At 48.4% G+C, this 19,518-nt stretch overlaps 5 protein-coding genes and 1 non-coding gene across 6 annotated transcripts; 3 read left to right on the plus strand and 3 right to left on the minus strand.

The window, feature by feature from the left end:
• Positions 1-1,292: 1,292 nt before the first annotated feature.
• On the minus strand, positions 1,293-5,488 carry ALT_0529 (uncharacterized protein; the record flags this gene model as incomplete). Its single annotated transcript, XM_033554921.2, has 5 exons — positions 1,293-3,854; positions 3,915-4,323; positions 4,384-4,898; positions 5,062-5,308; positions 5,364-5,488. 5 exons carry the CDS (start codon positions 5,486-5,488, stop codon positions 1,293-1,295), a joined length of 3,858 nt encoding a protein of 1,285 aa, XP_033410812.2.
• Positions 5,489-7,912: 2,424 nt separating this feature from the next.
• ALT_0530 (uncharacterized protein) lies at positions 7,913-8,858 on the plus strand (the record flags this gene model as incomplete). Its single annotated transcript, XM_033554920.2, has 3 exons — positions 7,913-8,496; positions 8,545-8,622; positions 8,681-8,858. The coding sequence occupies 3 exons, from the start codon at positions 7,913-7,915 to the stop codon at positions 8,856-8,858; spliced, it is 840 nt and encodes a 279-aa protein (XP_033410811.2).
• A 3,451-nt stretch (positions 8,859-12,309) lies between these two features.
• Positions 12,310-13,747, plus strand: ALT_0531 (uncharacterized protein; the record flags this gene model as incomplete). Its single annotated transcript, XM_033554919.2, has 2 exons — positions 12,310-13,021; positions 13,068-13,747. The coding sequence occupies 2 exons, from the start codon at positions 12,310-12,312 to the stop codon at positions 13,745-13,747; spliced, it is 1,392 nt and encodes a 463-aa protein (XP_033410810.2).
• Positions 13,748-13,931: 184 nt separating this feature from the next.
• Positions 13,932-15,611, minus strand: ALT_0532 (cytochrome P450; the record flags this gene model as incomplete). Its single annotated transcript, XM_033554918.2, has 3 exons — positions 13,932-14,923; positions 14,977-15,402; positions 15,461-15,611. 3 exons carry the CDS (start codon positions 15,609-15,611, stop codon positions 13,932-13,934), a joined length of 1,569 nt encoding a protein of 522 aa, XP_033410809.2.
• Positions 15,612-16,458: 847 nt separating this feature from the next.
• ALT_0533 (uncharacterized protein) lies at positions 16,459-17,778 on the plus strand (the record flags this gene model as incomplete). Its single annotated transcript, XM_033554917.2, has 5 exons — positions 16,459-16,605; positions 16,657-17,020; positions 17,070-17,187; positions 17,240-17,304; positions 17,369-17,778. The coding sequence occupies 5 exons, from the start codon at positions 16,459-16,461 to the stop codon at positions 17,776-17,778; spliced, it is 1,104 nt and encodes a 367-aa protein (XP_033410808.2).
• A 381-nt stretch (positions 17,779-18,159) lies between these two features.
• Positions 18,160-18,275, minus strand: ALT_r002. The gene has a single exon (XR_004500606.1). It is a non-coding gene; the product is annotated as an 8S ribosomal RNA (ribosomal RNA).
• Between the last annotated feature and the right edge of the window lie 1,243 nt (positions 18,276-19,518).

Consider the following 19,518-nt stretch of genomic DNA (forward strand, 5'->3'; position numbering starts at 1 on the left):
CAAACCCGTTCGTCAGCCTCTCCGTGTACTAGGCCCTATCATGCTCACTGCTGCTCCTGTACCATGTATTGCGGCACCAGGACTAGGCTCGTCACCTTCGTTAGCGTTCACCTCATGCATGAGAGAGAAGCGTCAGCACTGTTTGGACCGCATTAGACCTTTAATAACTGGCCAGAGCCTCTTGGTCGTCAGCAGCATTGGTTGAAGATACGGTCTCTCCCGCGGGATACAGGCATCGACACTCTATCTCACTTTTATGTATAAGTGGATATTGCCAGATATCGAGGCCGGTACAGCTGAAGCACAAACGCAGAAGAAGAACATTGTGAAATAGCCAAGGCTTCAGTTCAAGGAACTATCAGACCTTTGATGGCAATGGCCGAGAAAGGCACCCTATGATATCCTTGTAAATTTTTCTGCGATACTTATGAGCCACTCGAGCTACTCGGTCCTCCAGATCTGGCCGGCTTCGATTGCAGTTCTATACCGCCCTACGATGAGAAAAACGAGAAGATGCAAGTTAGAACTAGAGATTCAGGGAACGGAAGCTTTACCAACACCCTGATGTCCAAGATGATCCCACCATTACATCTGATGCAGACCTCGGTGATCATGATCCATCCTTTACAAAAGACCACGATGTTTATAGCTATGGAGTGATTCTTGTTGAACTGGGCCTTCTAAGCCTTCTTAAGTCAGCTTTTTGAGTCTGGTTGGAAAGGCTATATAACCTCTTTATATAGTCTATAAGTATCTTTCAGGGAGCTTCTCCCTATTACACCATAGCCTTATAAGAGTGGTGCTATCAATTCAGTAATTGGACAGGCTATTATCTACTGTGATAGTCTAAAACCTGCCCCACTGTATCTTTATGAACTCTGATTATGTTCTGTTACTAATTTGCTCTGTGGTTCAGGAATAGTTATAAAACTCTTAGGATGCAGGCGCTGATTCAACTATCTGGGCACCCCTGCCATGTTGTATTTCATGATCTCTATTTAATGCAAGTACTCTCAATCGCACAATGTCTTGGCAAGTTGAAGCAGAAAATATGGTCCTATATGTATGTATGATGCCCAGAAGAGCTCATTGACATCAATATAGGACCGCTTACGAGCAATGTCCTGGACCATGTCAAAAGGCATCGTTATTCTTCCGAGCTTCTTGAGTTGCATCACAGCCGCATGCACACCTCTCGCAACAGCTTCGTCCGCCTGCGGATCTTATTTCAGCATAGTTTGATAGACGACTTTGGCTGCTGCAGCTGAGTAGACGCTTGTGAGAAATCCATCTCACGCCTCAACCTCATCGCAATCAGAATAAACCTCTTTGGGCGGCCAGAAGTCCGGCCCGAGGCTCCATGGCACCAGAAGCTCATCCCGGATCAAGTCTTTTTCCAGCTCCTGCACCGTAGAACGTCTGGCATTTGACAAGATCTGCCGAAGCCTGGACTCAAAGTCGGGGATATCCAGCTTCCCGAGCAGGCAGCCGTCCGTCCCAAGTGCAATGGAGGTGAAGATATCGCCGGAAAGGGCGGTAAGAAGAGCATTGCTATCGTCGCCGGGACAAGGGATGAGTACGTCCGTGGAACTGGCCCAAGCTCTCCGTTCCGACTCGTTCCTCTCGTAATAATCACAGTCGGAATCTTCCTTGAGCACAAGATCTTCCTCGTCAGACTGCTCATCCTCGGAGTCTCCATATCCGCCATGAACATCCTGGAAATCCTCCTCGGCAGGGCTGTTCTCAGGGTGCATACCATCAGCTCTGGTATACTCTGGAACAAAGGCACGCAGTCGTGAAACTGGCAATGTAGTCAAGTCTTCCACCACGGTCTTCAGTCTTTCAAATAACGCGGGGAAATCGACATACGGGAAGAGTGACTGCTGGCTAGCTAGCAGCCGTACGAACAGGGTTAAAAGAAAGGATGTATTCACTTCAATAAGCAGCGTCCCTCCTTGCAAGAATTCTGGATAGGCGAAGTCTCGATATCTGAATATGTCTGACAACTCGGGGGCGGAGGCATCGAGTAAGATGACTCTCCGGTTGGAGGGATTATAGCCCCCTTCGAGAAGACTGATCATAAGATCCAGAGAGTTGTATCTTCCCGGCAAGTCGTCATCAAGCGACGCTTCCAGGAGAATCTCCAATGGATCGCCGGTGAGATAGAATGGAGGGACTAGGTCTCCAACCGTTTCAACAAGTGACTGATGAAAGTTGATAGTCCTGAGCCCGGCGTATCGGATGGAGGACGTGTTGCCAAGCGCGCGAAGGAAAGCAAGATCCTGGGCGGACGTGATTTGGCCCCACTTTACTGCATCAAACACAGATTCCAGGATATATGCCTGATACCTCGTCGAAATCCTCTTGCCGTGGGGAGCATCGCCAGCGAGCTGGGCAAATCCGGCTCGTGCCTGGGTAAAGAATCCCGCGCGGGCGACGGCGCCGATGAAATCCGGGTGCAGGTAGAAGGAATTATCAAAGACCCATTCCCCCATTGAATAGAGCGCTTGTGCTAGGCTGAGCAGTTCGTGGGCACTTTCTGGAGATAAATTGTCGCGGCACGATCCCAAGAACATACTCGCAATTGTGAACTTGCGACCGAGGGGTTGGCAGAGGTTGAGGATATGGGGAGGGAGTGTCTGTGCCTTCGCCTCTATCTCCAGCTTGCAGCAGCCAAGTAATCCCCGCATGAGATTCAGACGGCGGGCTTCGCGTGGTGATGGGTCTGCGCGGCGTATGCGTTGACCCTCTGGCGTGTTCATGAGAAATTCCTGGGCGGACCGATGTATGAGCGTCACAGTCCCATCCGTAGTCACTTCCAGTAAGCCCGCACACCGGATCGGCAACCGCTTCGATATCATCTCGCATTCTCTGTCTAGTGCCTCCTCCCAGGATTCGATATCCTCTGTCACGACCGCGGCTGCCAGCCCCGGTTGCAGTGCTAGAGCAAATAGCAACGGACTCGCTGTTTGGGTGAGATTAAGGTCGCCTACACATTCCAACATGAGGTTGAAATACCGAGCGGCTGTTTCCAGATATACAGCCTCGCTGTCGTTGAGCCGCCGCCACATCTGTTGATAGAGCGTGTTGAGATCGTTGGGAAGCGAGTTCAGACGCTGTTCTTCCAGCTCGGCCGGGCTGTCGTGGTTGTCGTGCCCTGTTTGAATGCTCCGCAGGGCCAAAGCAACCCATAGGAATACCCCGTCCGCCTTGGAACAGATGGTGGACACCAGGCGACTAATGGTCTCTGCGTCGTCGACGTATAACCTTTGCAAAGTATCGTGGGCGTACTTTTCGATGTCAAGTCGGGTCAAATCCTGCACCCGAAACTGGGGGTAGCTATGAAAGCGTCGTTGCAACGCAGGCTCTGGTCGGCTCGAGACGCAGACCTGCAGCCGCGGTAGCGAACACAATTGATCCAGAAGGCCGAACAGAGCCATGTAGTCGTCCATTTCATCAACACCGTCCAGGAAGATGCAAAAATGCTGTCCACAGGCCGGAACCACATCAACAAAAACAGCAAAGAGTTCATTGGTGGACCAATCACCGGGAAATCTCTTCCGTCTTGAGGTGGGAACCTTCTCCAAGACAACCCGACAGATATCTGGCTTTGTGTCTAAAAGCTGGTAAATCAAAGAGCAAAGGAGCCCTTTCATATTTCGTTCAAGTGGCTTCCCTGCAAACCATAGGAAATGGGACAAGACGATGGTGGTTCCGTTTGCATCATTAAGGATGGACTGGGTGCGCGGATTGTCGACCAAAAACTTCATTAGGACGCTTTTTCCCGAGCCTGCTTTGCCATTGATCCAGAATAGACGTTGTCTAGAGAATTGCAGCCATTCCACAAATCCATCCTACGTAAGAGAGTCAGCATGATAATCACATAAGTATGAAGTAAGCCGCTCCTCCTATACCTGGTTATTAGCATCGCTATTGCTACGCTGAGGATGGAAGATCCAGGAAAAGGTATCGTCGTGATTTGCTATAATATGGTTCCGCCGAGCCTTCATTGTTTCATAATGCAAGCTTCCCAACAGCCTCTCATGCTCTTCTTTTTCAATCCGGTTGTGTGTAAGCTCTTGTAAACGAGACAATATGTTGTCCTGGAGCTGGCTTCTACCGGAGGAAAGGCTGGTTTCAACCGACTGCTCGAGAGCTCCTAGCTTACTATCGATATGTGTCGTCATAGTTAGAAACCCTCTCTGAATGAGCTGGTCAAGAGTCGTCTGGTTGCGGGCACAGCATTCAATGAAGCCTTGTAATGCCCGGTCGAGACTGTTAAAATTGACTTGTTGTTCAAGAAGGAGTGCATCGTTCTGGCTGCTGTAGACTGTGTCAGTAAAGAATTTATCACGACAATGTCGGACATGGGCGTGTAACTACCAGATGCGAGCTATGAGTCGACTCTCTAGAACCTGTTGCCGATCATGCATCACCTTTTCCAGTCTCTCGATCTTCCTCCTTTTCCCACCCAGGGCGGCTTTGAGCCATCCACGGAAGGCGGCCGAATGCTTTCCCTTGGCTGCTGTGCCTGCGATGTTGTCTAGCTCGACCTTTAGCTCCTCTGCAGTCTCTAGACTGCCTTTCGCAATGTCTAGCAGCTCCTTCTCATCTTGAACGAGAGGTCTTCCCTTCTCCAACGAATCCCTCAATCTCTCCAAGCCTTCTTTTATGTAATCCCTTGTCTGTGCGAGATTAGGGTCCAGAGATCCGTATTTGTAGATAGCTTTGGCCAAATGGGTTCCATCTTGCACAAAACCAATCACCTGCATGACGTTGCACACAAGGCCAAAGACTGTAAGCGCTTCGGCGCCAGACATGGTATTATAGTATGGGACGAGCAGTCGGTGGGTGTTCAAGAGCAATGAGGGGGGCGCGGGGGCGATACTAATGAGAAGCTACATATCTATATTAACTAAGAGGTTCAGCTTCTTGATCAGGCTGACCGTTATGTAAGCATGGATCTTAACTTGGTTAGTAACTTAACTAAGTAGCATCGACCTTGAATATTCATATACCGCTCCTCGAAAACATAGTGGGAATCTGGAAATCTAGTAATACGTCGCTGCGGCCGCTGCTTGGTATGTAATCAACCTGAGTGCCATTGGAGTCGCGAGTGACGAAATGGGCTGCATCGTTAATGGAAATAGTTTTTAATGGTATTGTAAAGGACCTTGGTTCCATGTAGCTACCATCCAGGTAGACAACAGAGCCGCTCACAGAGAGGGTTGCATCGACGAGGCCCTCCTCAAGAAGTGCTGGCTCCTTGGGTAGATAGCCGCGCAGGTAGACAAAGAAGACGCGGTCGCTTCGGAATGTCAAAACATTATCATTCCAGCGGCACATCAAGGAGGCGATCTTACGCGACAATAGGCGTCGGGGCAACCTCAAGGAACTCAACCTTCAATAGCTGATCATCTTTTGGTACGGTGTCGTATATAGCATCACTGTGAATGGGGACCTTATCTTGTTTAAGCATGATGCCCATGCTAATGAGAGATTTTGCTGCGCAGGGCTGGCGTTAAGAAGGACGGCTAGTGCAGCGGCGCAAAGAGACAGGAAGTGTGGGAAAGTCAATTTCATCATCTGGCGGCGGGGTGGATGGGATTTTGAGACGGCTTACGGTGTGGGAGTGAGTAATCAGGCACATAGCACTGCATGAGTGTTGGCTTTATGTCAAGTGACTCCCCTCTCTCCTCTGACCTAAAAGTGTACCAAGCCTCACTCCAAAGTAACATATAAATTGTTGCTGTCAAAGCCTCCAAGGGCCAGCTCGCTATGGCACTCTGTAAGTAGGCGATTCGGCTTGGGGACTTCGCTGCTGGAGGTAGTCAGCGACGATGAACACAACCGGGCGAATATATATTTTACAATTAGCAAAGTAAAACTCTTGGTTTCCACTACAAATGGTACGCCATAGTTGAGGTCCAAGGGATCTATTTAGCTGAGAACTTCCTCCCCCAGATAGCTATATTGATTCAAAATTTGTTTGACAAGAGCACAGCCAGTTGAAGACCCTATCTGGTTTGCCTGAACTGACATTGCTTTTATGAAAGGATGAAAGTACTTTGATTCTCTTGATTAACAGTATATCGGATGACAGAGAGAGGCATCTGCGGATATCGCGTATTAATAGGCTTATATCACTATCAAATAACATGGAGCTCACAGATCTCGAGCATGAATAGTAGGTATAAGCTCCTTAGATCACGCCATCTAGATGTGCATTGGGATAGAATCAAATCGCGTAGGCAGACATTGTATATTCCAGATATCACCACGCCTCTAAACTGCACCCGCCAAGTCTGCTATGCTGATGTGGCCTTTCTCAGCATGACTCACCTCCTAGTAGTTAACTAACTATTGCTTCCAGTACATGTTTGCCCTGTTGGCACACGAGATCAAAGTCTATAAATGCCTGGGCAGCCACAGAGGGATCATTCCTTAATTTCATCAGCTGCAGGTAACTACAAACCAGTAGTCTATTGCCTATTGCCAGGCTAGACAGTCCTCCCATAAGCAGAGGCGCTTTAGACAGTATTTCCAGTTCATGGCAGTATTATGCCTTATATAGATCAAGACAGTGTTTTGACTTTCAATAACTGCAAGAGAAGGCTGTCAGAGACATAGATAGATTTAGTAAAGGCGGCAGGCTGGATACAGTGTATACTATACCCCTTCTATAGTAATCATCTATTTATTCCCATACTTCTGCCTCCTCCAGCATGGCCCAAATAAAGAAGTAGGACCAACAGATTTTAACTGTTGAGATTAGAACAATAATCAGAGGTTAAAGAAACAGCAAATAAGTATTTCCTAGGAATGCCCAGAGGAAGAAAGGTAATAGAATGGCCCTTTAAGAGGCCACAGAATACCTAAAGGTATGTTATGGGGGCTGCGGCCTAGGGGGTAGGTGGTATATAAGCAGGCTCTATTGCTGCTTCCGCTCCGACGTACATATATTGCTCGCCTTGGACATACACAACTAAACGTCGGTAATATGGCAAGGGGCCCTGGTTACGTTATCATAAAGAGCTCGATGCCGCAAGTCGTCTCCAAGAAAGCTGCGGCCTCAGTTCTGGAATCACCACTGATACAGAAGCACGAGAAATACACCGAGCATGAGGTCCCAAACACTTGTGTGAAAATGAAAGATGAGTTCATGAAGGTGAGCCTGAAGAAGCCGCACAATATAGGGGTGCTGACCTCGCAGCTGACGCATAGTTATCAATTCAATTCAAATTGTCGTCCCAGTAAGACAACCTGGCTTGTGTTGTGTGGTAGTTATCTGTTTGCCTGAAGAAAATAAAGTCCTGATCCCAGTACAGAGCATGTCCTTCAGTTGCACCAGAGAATAGTGCTTCAGTATTAAGGAAAACTTGATCCCATAACGAAGTATGATTACTGGGTGCACTGAAGCTCTGTTGTGAAGTTTGACTATTCTGAAGGAATTGTCTATGCCAGCGACCCCCTGACTGATTCGATCATCGGATCTGTTGCATGCACCAAACCATTAGCTTTAGCATGTGAAAGAGACTGGTAAGATGAACTAGCTCTGTTAAACGTCTCCGGCTGGCAGTTGCGATCTGAACACAAGAGCCTGAGTTGATTCTACAGGGTACATTATCCGTATGGTCCCTGTGACTAATGCTAGCTGCCCCTTTGCTAGCGTTGCAAGGGTTCGTAGGCTGATTATGCTGGTTCTGACAGAAGTATATATCTTGCTGCCTGAGGCAGATTCCTTCCACAAAGAACAGAAGATCCGTGGTTCATGATTCATCTTCCTTCCATACAACATCAATCATCCTTCTTCCCTCTCACACAGTCTTCCTTCCCCCATCATCCATCCACCTCACATCCATCATCATCCCTTGTCCCCGCTCACATCGTTTTTGCAAATCCTCACGCTATCATGGAACTCGAGTATTTCCCCAAAAGTGTATGGGTTGGGAAGCGCATTGACTTTCCGGACGCTGGTTCCTCATGGACACTAAGGGAAAAACTCACAGAACACTCCTACCGTCTTTCCAAGAAAGACGCCGATGAATACGAAACCACCCCGAGTGCTGGTGCGACCTTTAAATGCCAGAATCTCGAGAACCCTGCCCAGGAGGCCCTTATGAAGATCCATATCCAAGTCCCTTACAGCGGCACAGAGTTCCGCCCCTCAAGTGTTCGCGGCACTCAAGCATCTGCCAACATCCCAGAAGACTTGGAGGAATATATCGAGGCTCTTCGGCGCCTTCGTGACTGCAAGTTCACACCTAATCTTCTGGAGCATAAAGTGGATGTCCAAGAGGAGGATGGACCTGTTCCAAGCGGCTGGAGCGTCTATTTGCTCGCCACGACCGTCCCTGGAATTCCACTTGCTATAGAGGGCTCCCGGTACGAATATGAAAACCAACTCACGTTCCTCGTTCCTGACGGGGAGTTTTGGAAGAACCTGGATAGACCCACCCGAGATGAGATTAGAACTCAATTTGAAGCTGCCTACAAGTATGTCCGCACTAATCCACTAAAGCCAAGACTAATCCCTTCAAACAGCGACATCACTGCAAAGGGGGTCCTATGTGGCTTGGCAACGTTACGAGACATCTACTGGGATTCGAGTACCAACACCTTGTATATTTCCTGCTTTCTACGGTCGTTTAGGACCATCACTAATTCATCTCTCATACAGGAAGATCAACACCCAATTCAAGCCTTTCGGTGACAAGTACGTCACCAAAAGCCCTACTACTTGGAGTACCCAATACTTCGGCGTCTATGGTTTGGCGCTGAGGCCGCAAAGTCTTCGCTTCCCATACGATCCGACAATGACTGTTCCACAACTGGAAAAGATCGGGTGGAGGTTTTAGCTATCAAAATGCAATAGAGGACAGCGTGGATTACATTCAGTTACTTGTCGTGTTTATTCAAATTGTAAGTAATAGTAGCTCAATTCTCCTGCTCGAATTCCCCACAGTCCAACAAGACATTCCTCAACCTCCCTCCAGCGAAGCAGCATATACCATGCTCACCTGCGAGCCGATAGTCGATTTTGCTGCAGCTTCGTGTCGATTCGCTGTTGCATGCTCTTCATAGCCTTTGCGCAGGGGAACAGCCAGCTCTTCCCGAACCAAGCTGTACAACTTTCTCGAGACGCTGCAGAGGTCCGCCTTGGTTGGTGTCGCAGTCATCTCTCCAGGATTTCTCGTCAATCGAGTACGGCGCACCGTATTGTAGCTATGTTGGAGAATCCCCATGACCCTAATCGTCCACTGCCGAATAAGTCATGCAGTTCATCCGAACAAGTCCAAGTATCCGGACACCAATAACTTCAATACCCAGCATTGATATTGGGGAGGTAAGATAGGTCCTGGATGTCTAAATTAGGAATGCCTCCTTATAAGATAACGAATCTACTGACTTGACGGGAGATGCGTATCTAAGGGTTACATGACCTATGTCTTTTCCTCTCATCTCCCTCCCACCACCATCTCTCTCCAGCTTCCATCTGCTGTCATCACTTCATTCTTGTCGGGCACCTCTTCCCTCTTTCTTCCCGTCTCGGGCCATGGAAGAATGCTCCCTCGTTGATCCAGTTCAGTTATTTCACTTTCTAAGGAAGTCATTAAAGCTGACAATAGGTATAGTCTGGCTTTGCAAAGTTATGCTAACCGTATTTTGTAGCGTCAGAGAAGACTATAAATGTAGCACCCTACCAGCAGTGCTATATGAATGGCAAAAGAAGTGCTCTGGATGCTTTACAGCCTCATTGATATTCCCAGCATCCTCAAAACCGATCAAGTATTGATATTCAGCGTTGCAGGTTAAGAAGTCACTATAACATATCATCAAAGAGTGTCGAATGGCTGTATAGATTTCCTGCCTCCGTTTCAAAGCTCACGCCGTCAACAGTGCCCATTGCAGTCTTCTCCTCCTAAAGTCCCACCAGCGTCCCCCTTGCTCTTCAGGAACCAGCAGCGGCAAGCAGTTTAAAGAGTAACGGTATATCCAGGCGTGTCTACATTATTAGCTCATCATTTAGCTGATCTTGGTACAGGTGGACCTCAGTAACTCACCGGAGCCATTCACCCTCAAAGCCTCATCGAACAAGGCAGCAGGAAGACACTGAAAGCATCCACCACATCTTTGATTGCTGCAATACCAGCAGCTTATAACGGGGCCATTGCAGCCATATGAACAGCAGGATGTCGCAGTCACATATGTGAACAAAGTCATAAAGGAAATCACTAGCAAAGATTGGGACCTCATTGTGAGAGAAGAGATAGTAGAGAAGACTTGTACACTTGTGTGAGACCGAATTTGAAGGACGACTAGATGATGGGATTTAACTTATCATTTGAGAGAATCATGAAGCCTTTTTATACACAGCATGACCCTTGTCGTAATAAGAATGCTTTTATCCCTTGGATATACATGTGGTAGTAGTCCTATATGACTTACAATCCTATAATATGAACTTGGTATTAACTGCTGCTTCGACCTTCGCTTTTGCTTGCATTCTGAATGGCTAGAACATAAGTGAGCAAACACCCTAAATGGAAGCTTTGGAGCCACCCATGATATAATGCAGGGTCTAATGTAGCAGAATATAGTTGCGGGCCGAGCTGCCGATGACTTAGCTAACTACTATTGGCTTCTATATATTCCTTATTCAGTTAGGTTCCTGCGTTATCATATTAGTCCATACACTAACCCAAGGAGCCAAGTAGGATTATAACTATCTCTACTGGGATGGTAATGCGGAGTAAAAATTAAGAGACTAGCTCAAGTGGCACAGCGTCAAAAAGCATTACTTCTGCTCGGCTAGTTATATGGTTCGTAGACACCGCCGTCTCTGATGGAGTTAGCGCTGCTTGGAAGAGGGGTAGTTCTACTTATTTTCTTGGCTAAGATTGGTTTCTCTAGTTTAAACGAAGGCTAAGGATGCAATCGAGCATATGCACATATAGGAGCACAGACTGAAGCACCGTTTCTGGAAGTAAAAGATGTCTAAGTACTTGAGATGTAGCTAACCAAAAAAGACGGACGATGTGGGGTATTTGCGAGCCAGGATCATGTATCAAGCAAATTCTTTCCCAGTTCGACACGGAGTACATTCCTGCTTCTCCTGACCTTGAGATTTTGAGATTACTAGCATACATGGCCTCCTTCGGAGACTGACTAGCGGTCTACCACACCTAAATGGCTAACAGGAGATGATTGGCCTACAATGGACTAACGTATAGCTGTGGTGCTTACAACGGAAACTTAGGACAGAGACGGAAGGACTACTCTTGAGCGAGGCTTAATGCATCAGTGTTCGTGAAGACAAAAAAAGGCTCAGAGATGCTCCTTCCTCTAGTTGTGGAGGGGAAAGATGCTATGGAACATAATGCAGGGATGAGGATTGAGTAGCCTAGAATTGGGTTACTTGATTACGCGTCGGACTAGTCATATAAAGGAAAAGGCAACAAATGTAATACTCTTTGGAATATAGCTCCAACCATTGAGTGATCTTGTACTTATTGCACCAGGATTGTTCGATATGTTAGTGTCTGGATCTGGGTGTGGAAAACCCTCTGCCACAATAGTCCAAACCGGCTCTGAGGGAATCGGGGGATAATCCACGTCGGCGGCGGTCATGGCCGCATGGCCCAATATTAAGGGCAGATCGTTATAGACGCAGGGCCTCCAGGTCTCAGAGAAATAGTCATTGTTACTCTCCTTGGTGGTAATGCATGGCCTGATCAACAGCAGGATTGTTGGAAGTATCCCTGTGGAATACCAATATTAAATAAAAATGTCCATCAACGCGCTGCTCTTTCACACCCCCCAAATATCTTGCCCGGGATTTCCAGGGGTGTATACTTGTATGGACATCGTCTTGAACACGGCGATGCCAGCTGCGCTCAGTATGGCCTCTACTAAATCTCATCCCTTTCCAATCTTCTGGGGTCTAGACTCTAAGCGTACGTTTTTCAATGATGTCCATTCTAATGGTCGAGACATATTCCTCCATCATTATAATACCCCAGGCGACCCAAAGATGGGGCTTAGAGATCATCTTTGCGCAGGTACCAACAGACTGATATTGATACCTTTGTGGTCAACAGCCGATTCGTCCGGGTCTCCGGGAAGAAGAGGTCAACCAACACGAATATTCGTCGCTAAACGGGCGGGCAAAGGTTCACCCGGGGTCTCGTTAGCGAGCGCTTAGACTTAATAGTTCTGGTCAATACAAGTCGACTTGATCTCACATCATTCCTCCGTCTTTGACCTGGACCCAATCAAACAATACACCTGCCTATCCTGAGGTCCATCATGGGGCAATATTGGCTGCCCTTGGAAATCATCTCCCTGGTCATTTCTTACCTCGATGTCTCCACCAACTCCAGTCTGATTCAATATGCAACAGTTAGCCGGGAGTGGCAGGCCTGCATTGAGCAGCGCACGTTTGCAATCCTTAAGCTGAACACCCCCCAGCGACTCAAGGAACTCTCCCAAGTTGTTGCTAGCAATAAGCAAAGACAGAAATATGTTCGGGAAATTCATCTCATTATCCAACTTCAGCCATACAATATAAGAGCGCGTGCCTACTTGGAGACAGCTGCCGAGCACAGTCACAATAATAAGCTTTTTGTCCGGACGATACAAGATATTCTCCGACTTTTAGCAACCTGGCCAGAGAACCACAGAGGAATTGAACTATTCATTCAGGCACAGTCCACTATCTACGGCAGCAGGCGGGAAAGACCACGACGAGAAGCAGATCGTGATACGCCAGAGCTGGACCAACTAGACTTGAGATTTGAAAGATCTTATCTCCATGTCTCTGAGGAAAGCCTGAAGAGGATTCCGCCTGTAACGGCAGTGACTACACTTACTATCTACGGGGGGTCGAGATATGAACGGTTGATTAGGCCCTCAGCAACCTCTGTCATTGCGTCAAAGATGCCACGGTTACAGAATTTGGTACTGAACCTCCGGGATAATGAAAAACGAGATCAAGACCTTCGCAAGCATAACCGGGCTGGTAAGAATCATCGCCTTGCATAAATATCAAGCTGACCCCCTCACAGAGTTTGCGAACTCGTTTCATCTCTTGCCACAATCAGTGCAACGATTTGACCTTGTATTCTACAATGAGGCACCCGGATGTGAGGTTTTCGACCCAATTGACCTCGTTCGAGGGAGAATGGACGACCTCTTCAGCGCTCAGTTACGGGGCTTTTCACAACAGCTTACATCCCTCTCTCTGCAATACGCTGTTGTGGGGAAAGAGTTATTCTGGCCTGCTACTACCGACGAGAATTCACGGCTCCCATTTTGGCCAAATTTAACAACATTCCGCCTCGAGTATCGGGACACAAGTCCTTCCGGAGAGTGGTATTTTGAAATAGGTCCTATTGAGGAAGTAGAGGAAGGGGGTGCTGTACGGCCGCTTCGTCAGAACTGGTATCCAAGGTACCGTGCAAAAGGATCAGTGGGACTTCTCCAGGAATTCTATATCTCGGCTGGAAGGGCAGCGCAGCGCATGCCGCGGCTGCAATGTATGGATCTGAAGTGCTTTGCTCCTTTGGTAAGTCACGGGTTTGTATACGAGGTAAAGGGAAAAGCAGCAACAGCAATATGGACAGCTCCAGCTGAATATGCACCAGAGGAATGTGTTGTGAATGTTTGGAGGGATGCCGCTTTTCAGCATACTGGCGAGGAATCGAGTCTAGAGGTTGAGCTGATAGACAGGACGGATACAGCTTGAGATCTTTTTATTGCTTTGATATCCCTGCGTATATTTATGATATTTGAACATATCTCTGTACGTAAACATCGGTCACTGCCACTTAACAACGATATGAATGATATCAACATTAGTATCCTCTTCATTGAATCACATAATCACATTAAACGCAGACACTACTCATTAAACATAGATACTGATCTGACTAAGTGCCCCGCCGACGAAGCCTCACCTCAATCCCCTCCTGACGAACAAAAAAGCTATTATGCGTCTTCCATTCCCGCTTCGGATCCGCCAGTTCAACCTCATACCTCGAGACCAGCGCGGCCAGGACCTTGTACACCTCCATCATCCCCAAGTTCCGACCAATACACACCCGGCTCCCCGCACCAAAGGTCAGGTCCGCAGCATTCATCCGCTTGAGGCGCTCCTGGTAGGCCTCCTCGGTTTCGCGGGTGTTGTCGCGAAGCCACCGCTCCGGCCGGAAGGATTCGGCGTCCTCGCCCCAGACGGATTGGTTGCGGGCGAGTACGTAGGGGTTCATGCCGACGATGCATCCTCCGGGAATAAACTGTCCGTCTGGGAGGGTGAGGCCTTCGTCTGGGACGTAGCGCTCCAGACACATGGCGACGCCGGGGTGCAGGCGCATGGCCTCGCGGATTACGGCGTTGAGGTAGGGTAGATCCTGCGCGGTTTTGAATGGTACGATTGTTGATCCCTCGGAATGGAGAGATGAAGTCTCGTCCTGCAGTCGTTTCCACACGGCCGGGTTCTTGAGCGCAAAGTACAGCGCCGCGTTGAGGGTGATGGCGGTGGTGTCCGCGCCGGCGATCATGTTAATCATCAGGTAGGAGATGATTTGGGCGTCGTCGACCACATTGGGGAACGTGGCTTTTGCTTCGATGAACTTGTCGAGGAAGTCTGGCTTGCTTGGGTCATGGTATGCTGTATCTTTGCCCTGGAGGCGGTCGACGAGGTGTTGGATGGAGATGTTGGTGATGTTCCCGAACGACGGCGGGCCGATCCGGTAGATGGGGTTCTTGTCCAGGAGGTGGTCGAGAATGGGCAGTTGACTCACCAACGCAAAGTAATCCATGGCCTTGTCGGAAATGGCGATGGTGCGGTCGAAGTCATAGCCTTTTTCGAGGTACCCGATGGGTTCACTGAAGGTGACTTTTCCTACCACGTCCCAGGTATCTATAACCCACACAAATAAGCAAGTACACTAGTGACCAGGATGCCTCACTCACAATAGAGTAGCCATTGGCCAATGTCACAAAGGCTTCCAGCTTTTGGTCCATCAATAAACTCCTCCTCCAGTCTCCGACACAGGAAACCAATCGTCTCATCGATATGAGGCTCCAGGGGCAACACACCCGACATGGAGTAATGCTTTGCAATTGGCCGCTTCTGCTGCGCGTGCACCTGCGGATCACACTCGCTGAAGAGATTATAAATAATCTTGCCGTTGTTCTTTGCACTACTTCCATGGTAGAACTCGGTTTTGCGGTAGTCGCCGCGGGTGCTGTATATGGTGCGGATCAACTCGGGCATATCCAAGTCGACCACATTGGGCGCGATCCGAACAACTGGACCGTACTTTTTGTGCAATTCAGTGGTAATGATATGCACTTTTCCCTTTCGGACGTGGTATATCCGCCAGAGGTTGGTCCATCCTGTCACAAGTACATCTATTAGAGCTGTTGCAAAGGAACCGGGGTATACCTCACATACCTGCGAGAATTGGACCGGGGAAGCGGCGCAGAGGGGAGATGAGATACGTCACCAGATACCAGACAATGAGAGCAGCCCATAGAGCTCCAAAAAATGGGTTGACGAGGCTTCTCCGTCCGTAATCGAACGCCACAGACTGAAATGCATCCATGAGAGATGACAATGTATTGTGTTTTTGGGAATGAAACAGAAACTGATACAGAATCGACAGGGGCATCACCCTGGGATGTGTACTATATTTACGCACGTCCTACGGCGATTTATCGCCTGGGGAGACTTCGACTGCAGATTGAAAACTGGGGTCTAGATCCTCGGTTAACGCCTTGGTAACATTCACTAATGCACAGACGTGACAGAATAGGTAACTTGAATCCGCACGGGCCGTCTTCAGGGTAAAAAGTACCGTTGTGGCTTCCTGAGAGATCCTCAAGATTGGTCCCATCGGACGAGATGCCTACATGGCAAGGACCCGATTGGAAACTCTCAGAGGTATCCAGGCCGCAAGTGCCCTGTGCGTCCTGTCAACCCGAGAGCGGGGGCCAGATGATACCTTGCAGGGCTAGTTGAACATAGCACCTACTCTGCCGCCCCAAGTCCGATCATGATTGGAGGGATAAAAGGTCCAATATATACGAGCTGGGACCTATCACAAAAGAGACTTCGGAAGAAGTTTCCTGACCCTCTCCTGTGGACCGCCTCTAAATCAAGGTTCTTTCGATTTCTGGGATATGTGGGCACAATCAATCATCCCCCAAATTGAATGACAATGGCCGGTATCTATCAAGTTGATGGATCATCAAGGCGCTCGTTTCGGAATGCAGAGTATCAATTATTGGATCTCCAGCATGCCGTTAGGATGACAGCTCACAGACGTTCTATTCTGAGTAGAAAGTACGAAACAGCATGTATATTTATCCGCTTGAAACCAGCAAGCTGAACCAAACATTTCCCTCGCCCAAGGTCAAAGAAACACCATCCTCAGAAGACCGGACTTCAAAATGGCAATGGATAAAGGAACAAAAGCCATCGCCGTCATGTGGGCGATGACTATACTATCCTTCATCCTGGTGCCTCTGCGCATGTACACGAGAATCTTTATTATCCAGGCACTAGGGCTGGACGATCATGTGTACAACCTTGGCTGGGTACGTTCATAGCATTATCTCCCGCATGTTCCGTTGATTGACTGATACCAGGTCTTCCTGCTTCTATACACCGTGTTTCTCACCATTTCCAACCGGCACGGATTCGGACAACCGATCATGACCTTGTCCATGGACGAAGCGGTGCACGCGATTTACTTAGAAATGGTCGGGCAAACGTTTGCCGTCCTGGGAATGGCAATCGCCAAGCTGTCTCTGGGTATTTTCCTCCTCCGCATTGTGGTCAAGACGTGGCATCGAGTGTCGATTTGGGTGTCAATGGTCAGTCTGTCCATTGTCTCGGTCATGACGGCCGTGATTTTCTGGACCCAGCGGCTGCCATCAAAGTCCATTTATGATCCGCGCGTCCCCGGGCGGACTGTCGTCAACGTTGTTCCCTTTTCAGTATTACTTGGCTGTAAGAGTTCGTTATGAATGACAATCAGACCTTGAGCTGACCGATCTAGCATGGTGTGCCGCGGTGGATTTCTACTTTGCCATCCTGCCTTGGATCTTCATCTGGAAGCTGAACATGAAGCAGAAGGAGAAGTTGGTCATCGCCATTAGCTTGAGTCTGGGCTTTATGTTTGTTGCTATCCTTCCGTGTCTCGCAGTAGATGCTGACTGACTGTCCCAGAGCCGGAATCTGCGGTGTGATCAGAACAATTGATTTAGGCGGATTGTCAAGCTCCAACTACACCGGTCAGTAGCCTCCCCCCTTGCCGTCCCTGGGGTTTCATAAACTGACATACTTGGCACATCCCAGAGGACACAGTTGATCTGATCATCTGGTCAGCTGTCGAGCTCGCAGCGACACTCATCTGCGTCGGCATTCCCACCATTCGCCCCCTGTACAGGCATATCGTCCACGGGTCGCGGTTCAAAGACTCCAACGAGGGTTATAAGAAGCATGACGAGAGTGGCGAGCCGAACCCGGGAATCCCCATGAAGCCCCTAGGTAGAAAGCCTCGAAAGGGTGATCTCGAGACCACGACATCGACCGTTTTGGGAGATACTGACTTTGATATGCCTCGCGGCGAGACATCATCGTATGTTCAACATGTGAGGGAAACGGACGAAGAGAGGCTCGTCAGTTCTCCCAGAGGGCCGTATGTCAACTCCATCCAAGTGCATGAGGAGGTGACCGTTGAACGGAGCTCAATGTTGTCTGGCTAAGGCTGTAGGCGCTAAAAGACGAAAGGAGCCACAGTAGTGAATGTTCCCTTAGGGCTCTGCCATACCTTACTTGCAGGAACTGAGCTGCTTGGGGCGGGATTGGCTGAATTATTGACGTTATCAAAAGTAGGGGGCTGACTGTATTAGTCAATTATATACCCAAGACTAACTTGGGTGCTGTCTGCTGCATTTATGAGCAAGTTAACTTCACAGTTTGTGTATATAAGCTCATCATAATCCATTTGCACTACTCGCACCAAACCCACTCATTTCAACTTCTACGCCACCACAACACCTGTTTCACGGAAATTTGATCAGATTATGACTCAATCAAGCAGTTCCCCAGACTATACATTACATTAAAAAGAAATAAAACAAAAAAACATACAACAGCCGGGATTCGCTGGTGGTCACCCACCCAACTACTAACCGGCCGGCGTGTGGCTTAAGTACGGCTGAGCGGACGGGAAGCCCTGTTTTCCACACCCTATGGTCGTATGTGCTAGAGACGAGCAGGACGGAAATCATATACGGCGATGAGTAGGGATAGTTTGTGTCTATTCAAAGGCCGTGGTATGTTTCGGGCCATTAGACGCTCAAAGCCCTTGCCCAGAACTGACAGGGGCGTGATTAGCATGTACAACTAGACCTGGGGCTGGACCAGTCTGTCTATTGGACTTACCATCACTACCTCAAAATTTGATTTGCTGGACCTGAATGATGTTGAGGGGATTCCTTGGTAGCTTGCAAGAATACCAAAGTGATCATATATGGGAGATAGCTGGAGGATGACTCCTCTCAAAACGCCACGGAGACAGGCGCAGCAATAGCCGAGAACTTTGGTTTCGGCCTTTTTGCGACTCAAGTATTGGAACTAGTCCTACCACATTGTTTGTTATATCTATTTTAGTGTTTTGTAAGTCGACCATGTTCCTCGCCTCTAGCCAGCGGAGTTGTCATCCAGAGCCAGGAATCATGTAGATACGGCGCAAAGCACTTCCGGACCCCTGTCAAGACTTGCAGTAGCGTCATCCTGTTTACTGTTATCCTGATGGAAGACCTGAGTCTGTTGAGGCTGGCTTGGTCTTTGCCATAGGAACGGAGACTCGATCCCAGGAGTTTCCACCATTGACGGCGAATACAGTGCATGGATGTTGTATTTTTGGCCTTTCGGCAACCGAATTGATTGTTATATCAACGTAGAGAGTTTTGCAGAAAATTCCTCTTCTTTCCTCAATGGAATTCTGAGGAGGGTTGCCCCGTTCGGCCTCCAACATACATTTGGGAAACCAGACAACACCCTCGGGATCCCCAGAGATAGTGGGGGAATTTCACTGGAAGGTTTCCGAGCCCCTGTGTCACAAATCAAGGAAAGGTGGAAGTATCCCGATTTCCCAGTTGCGTAGAGAAAAAAGTAGGTGCTGCAAATTGTGTATGAAGAAAGATATAGAGGCCTGAGTAGGGCGCTTTGCTTTTCTCTATTTGCGATCTCTCCTGGTATTTGTATCTCGTATCCAGGTACCAGATGGCCAGCAAACTTCATGCATCTGGTATATTATCTGAGTGACACGTAAGAATGGAGCTCCTGGTTACACAATGTGTGTGTTAATCTATGAATCATAGGAGCTATCTTCAGTAATTTAGTCATATAGATGAAGCAAGGATTGCGTATTAAAGGCTAACACTTATTCTTCAGCCCCGGCAGATATCTAGCATAGGCTCTAAACCTTTATACATGAT

Source organism: Aspergillus lentulus, assembly GCF_001445615.1.
Source record: "Aspergillus lentulus DNA, contig: Alt01, strain: IFM 54703, whole genome shotgun sequence".
NCBI lineage: Eukaryota > Fungi > Ascomycota > Eurotiomycetes > Eurotiales > Aspergillaceae > Aspergillus > Aspergillus lentulus.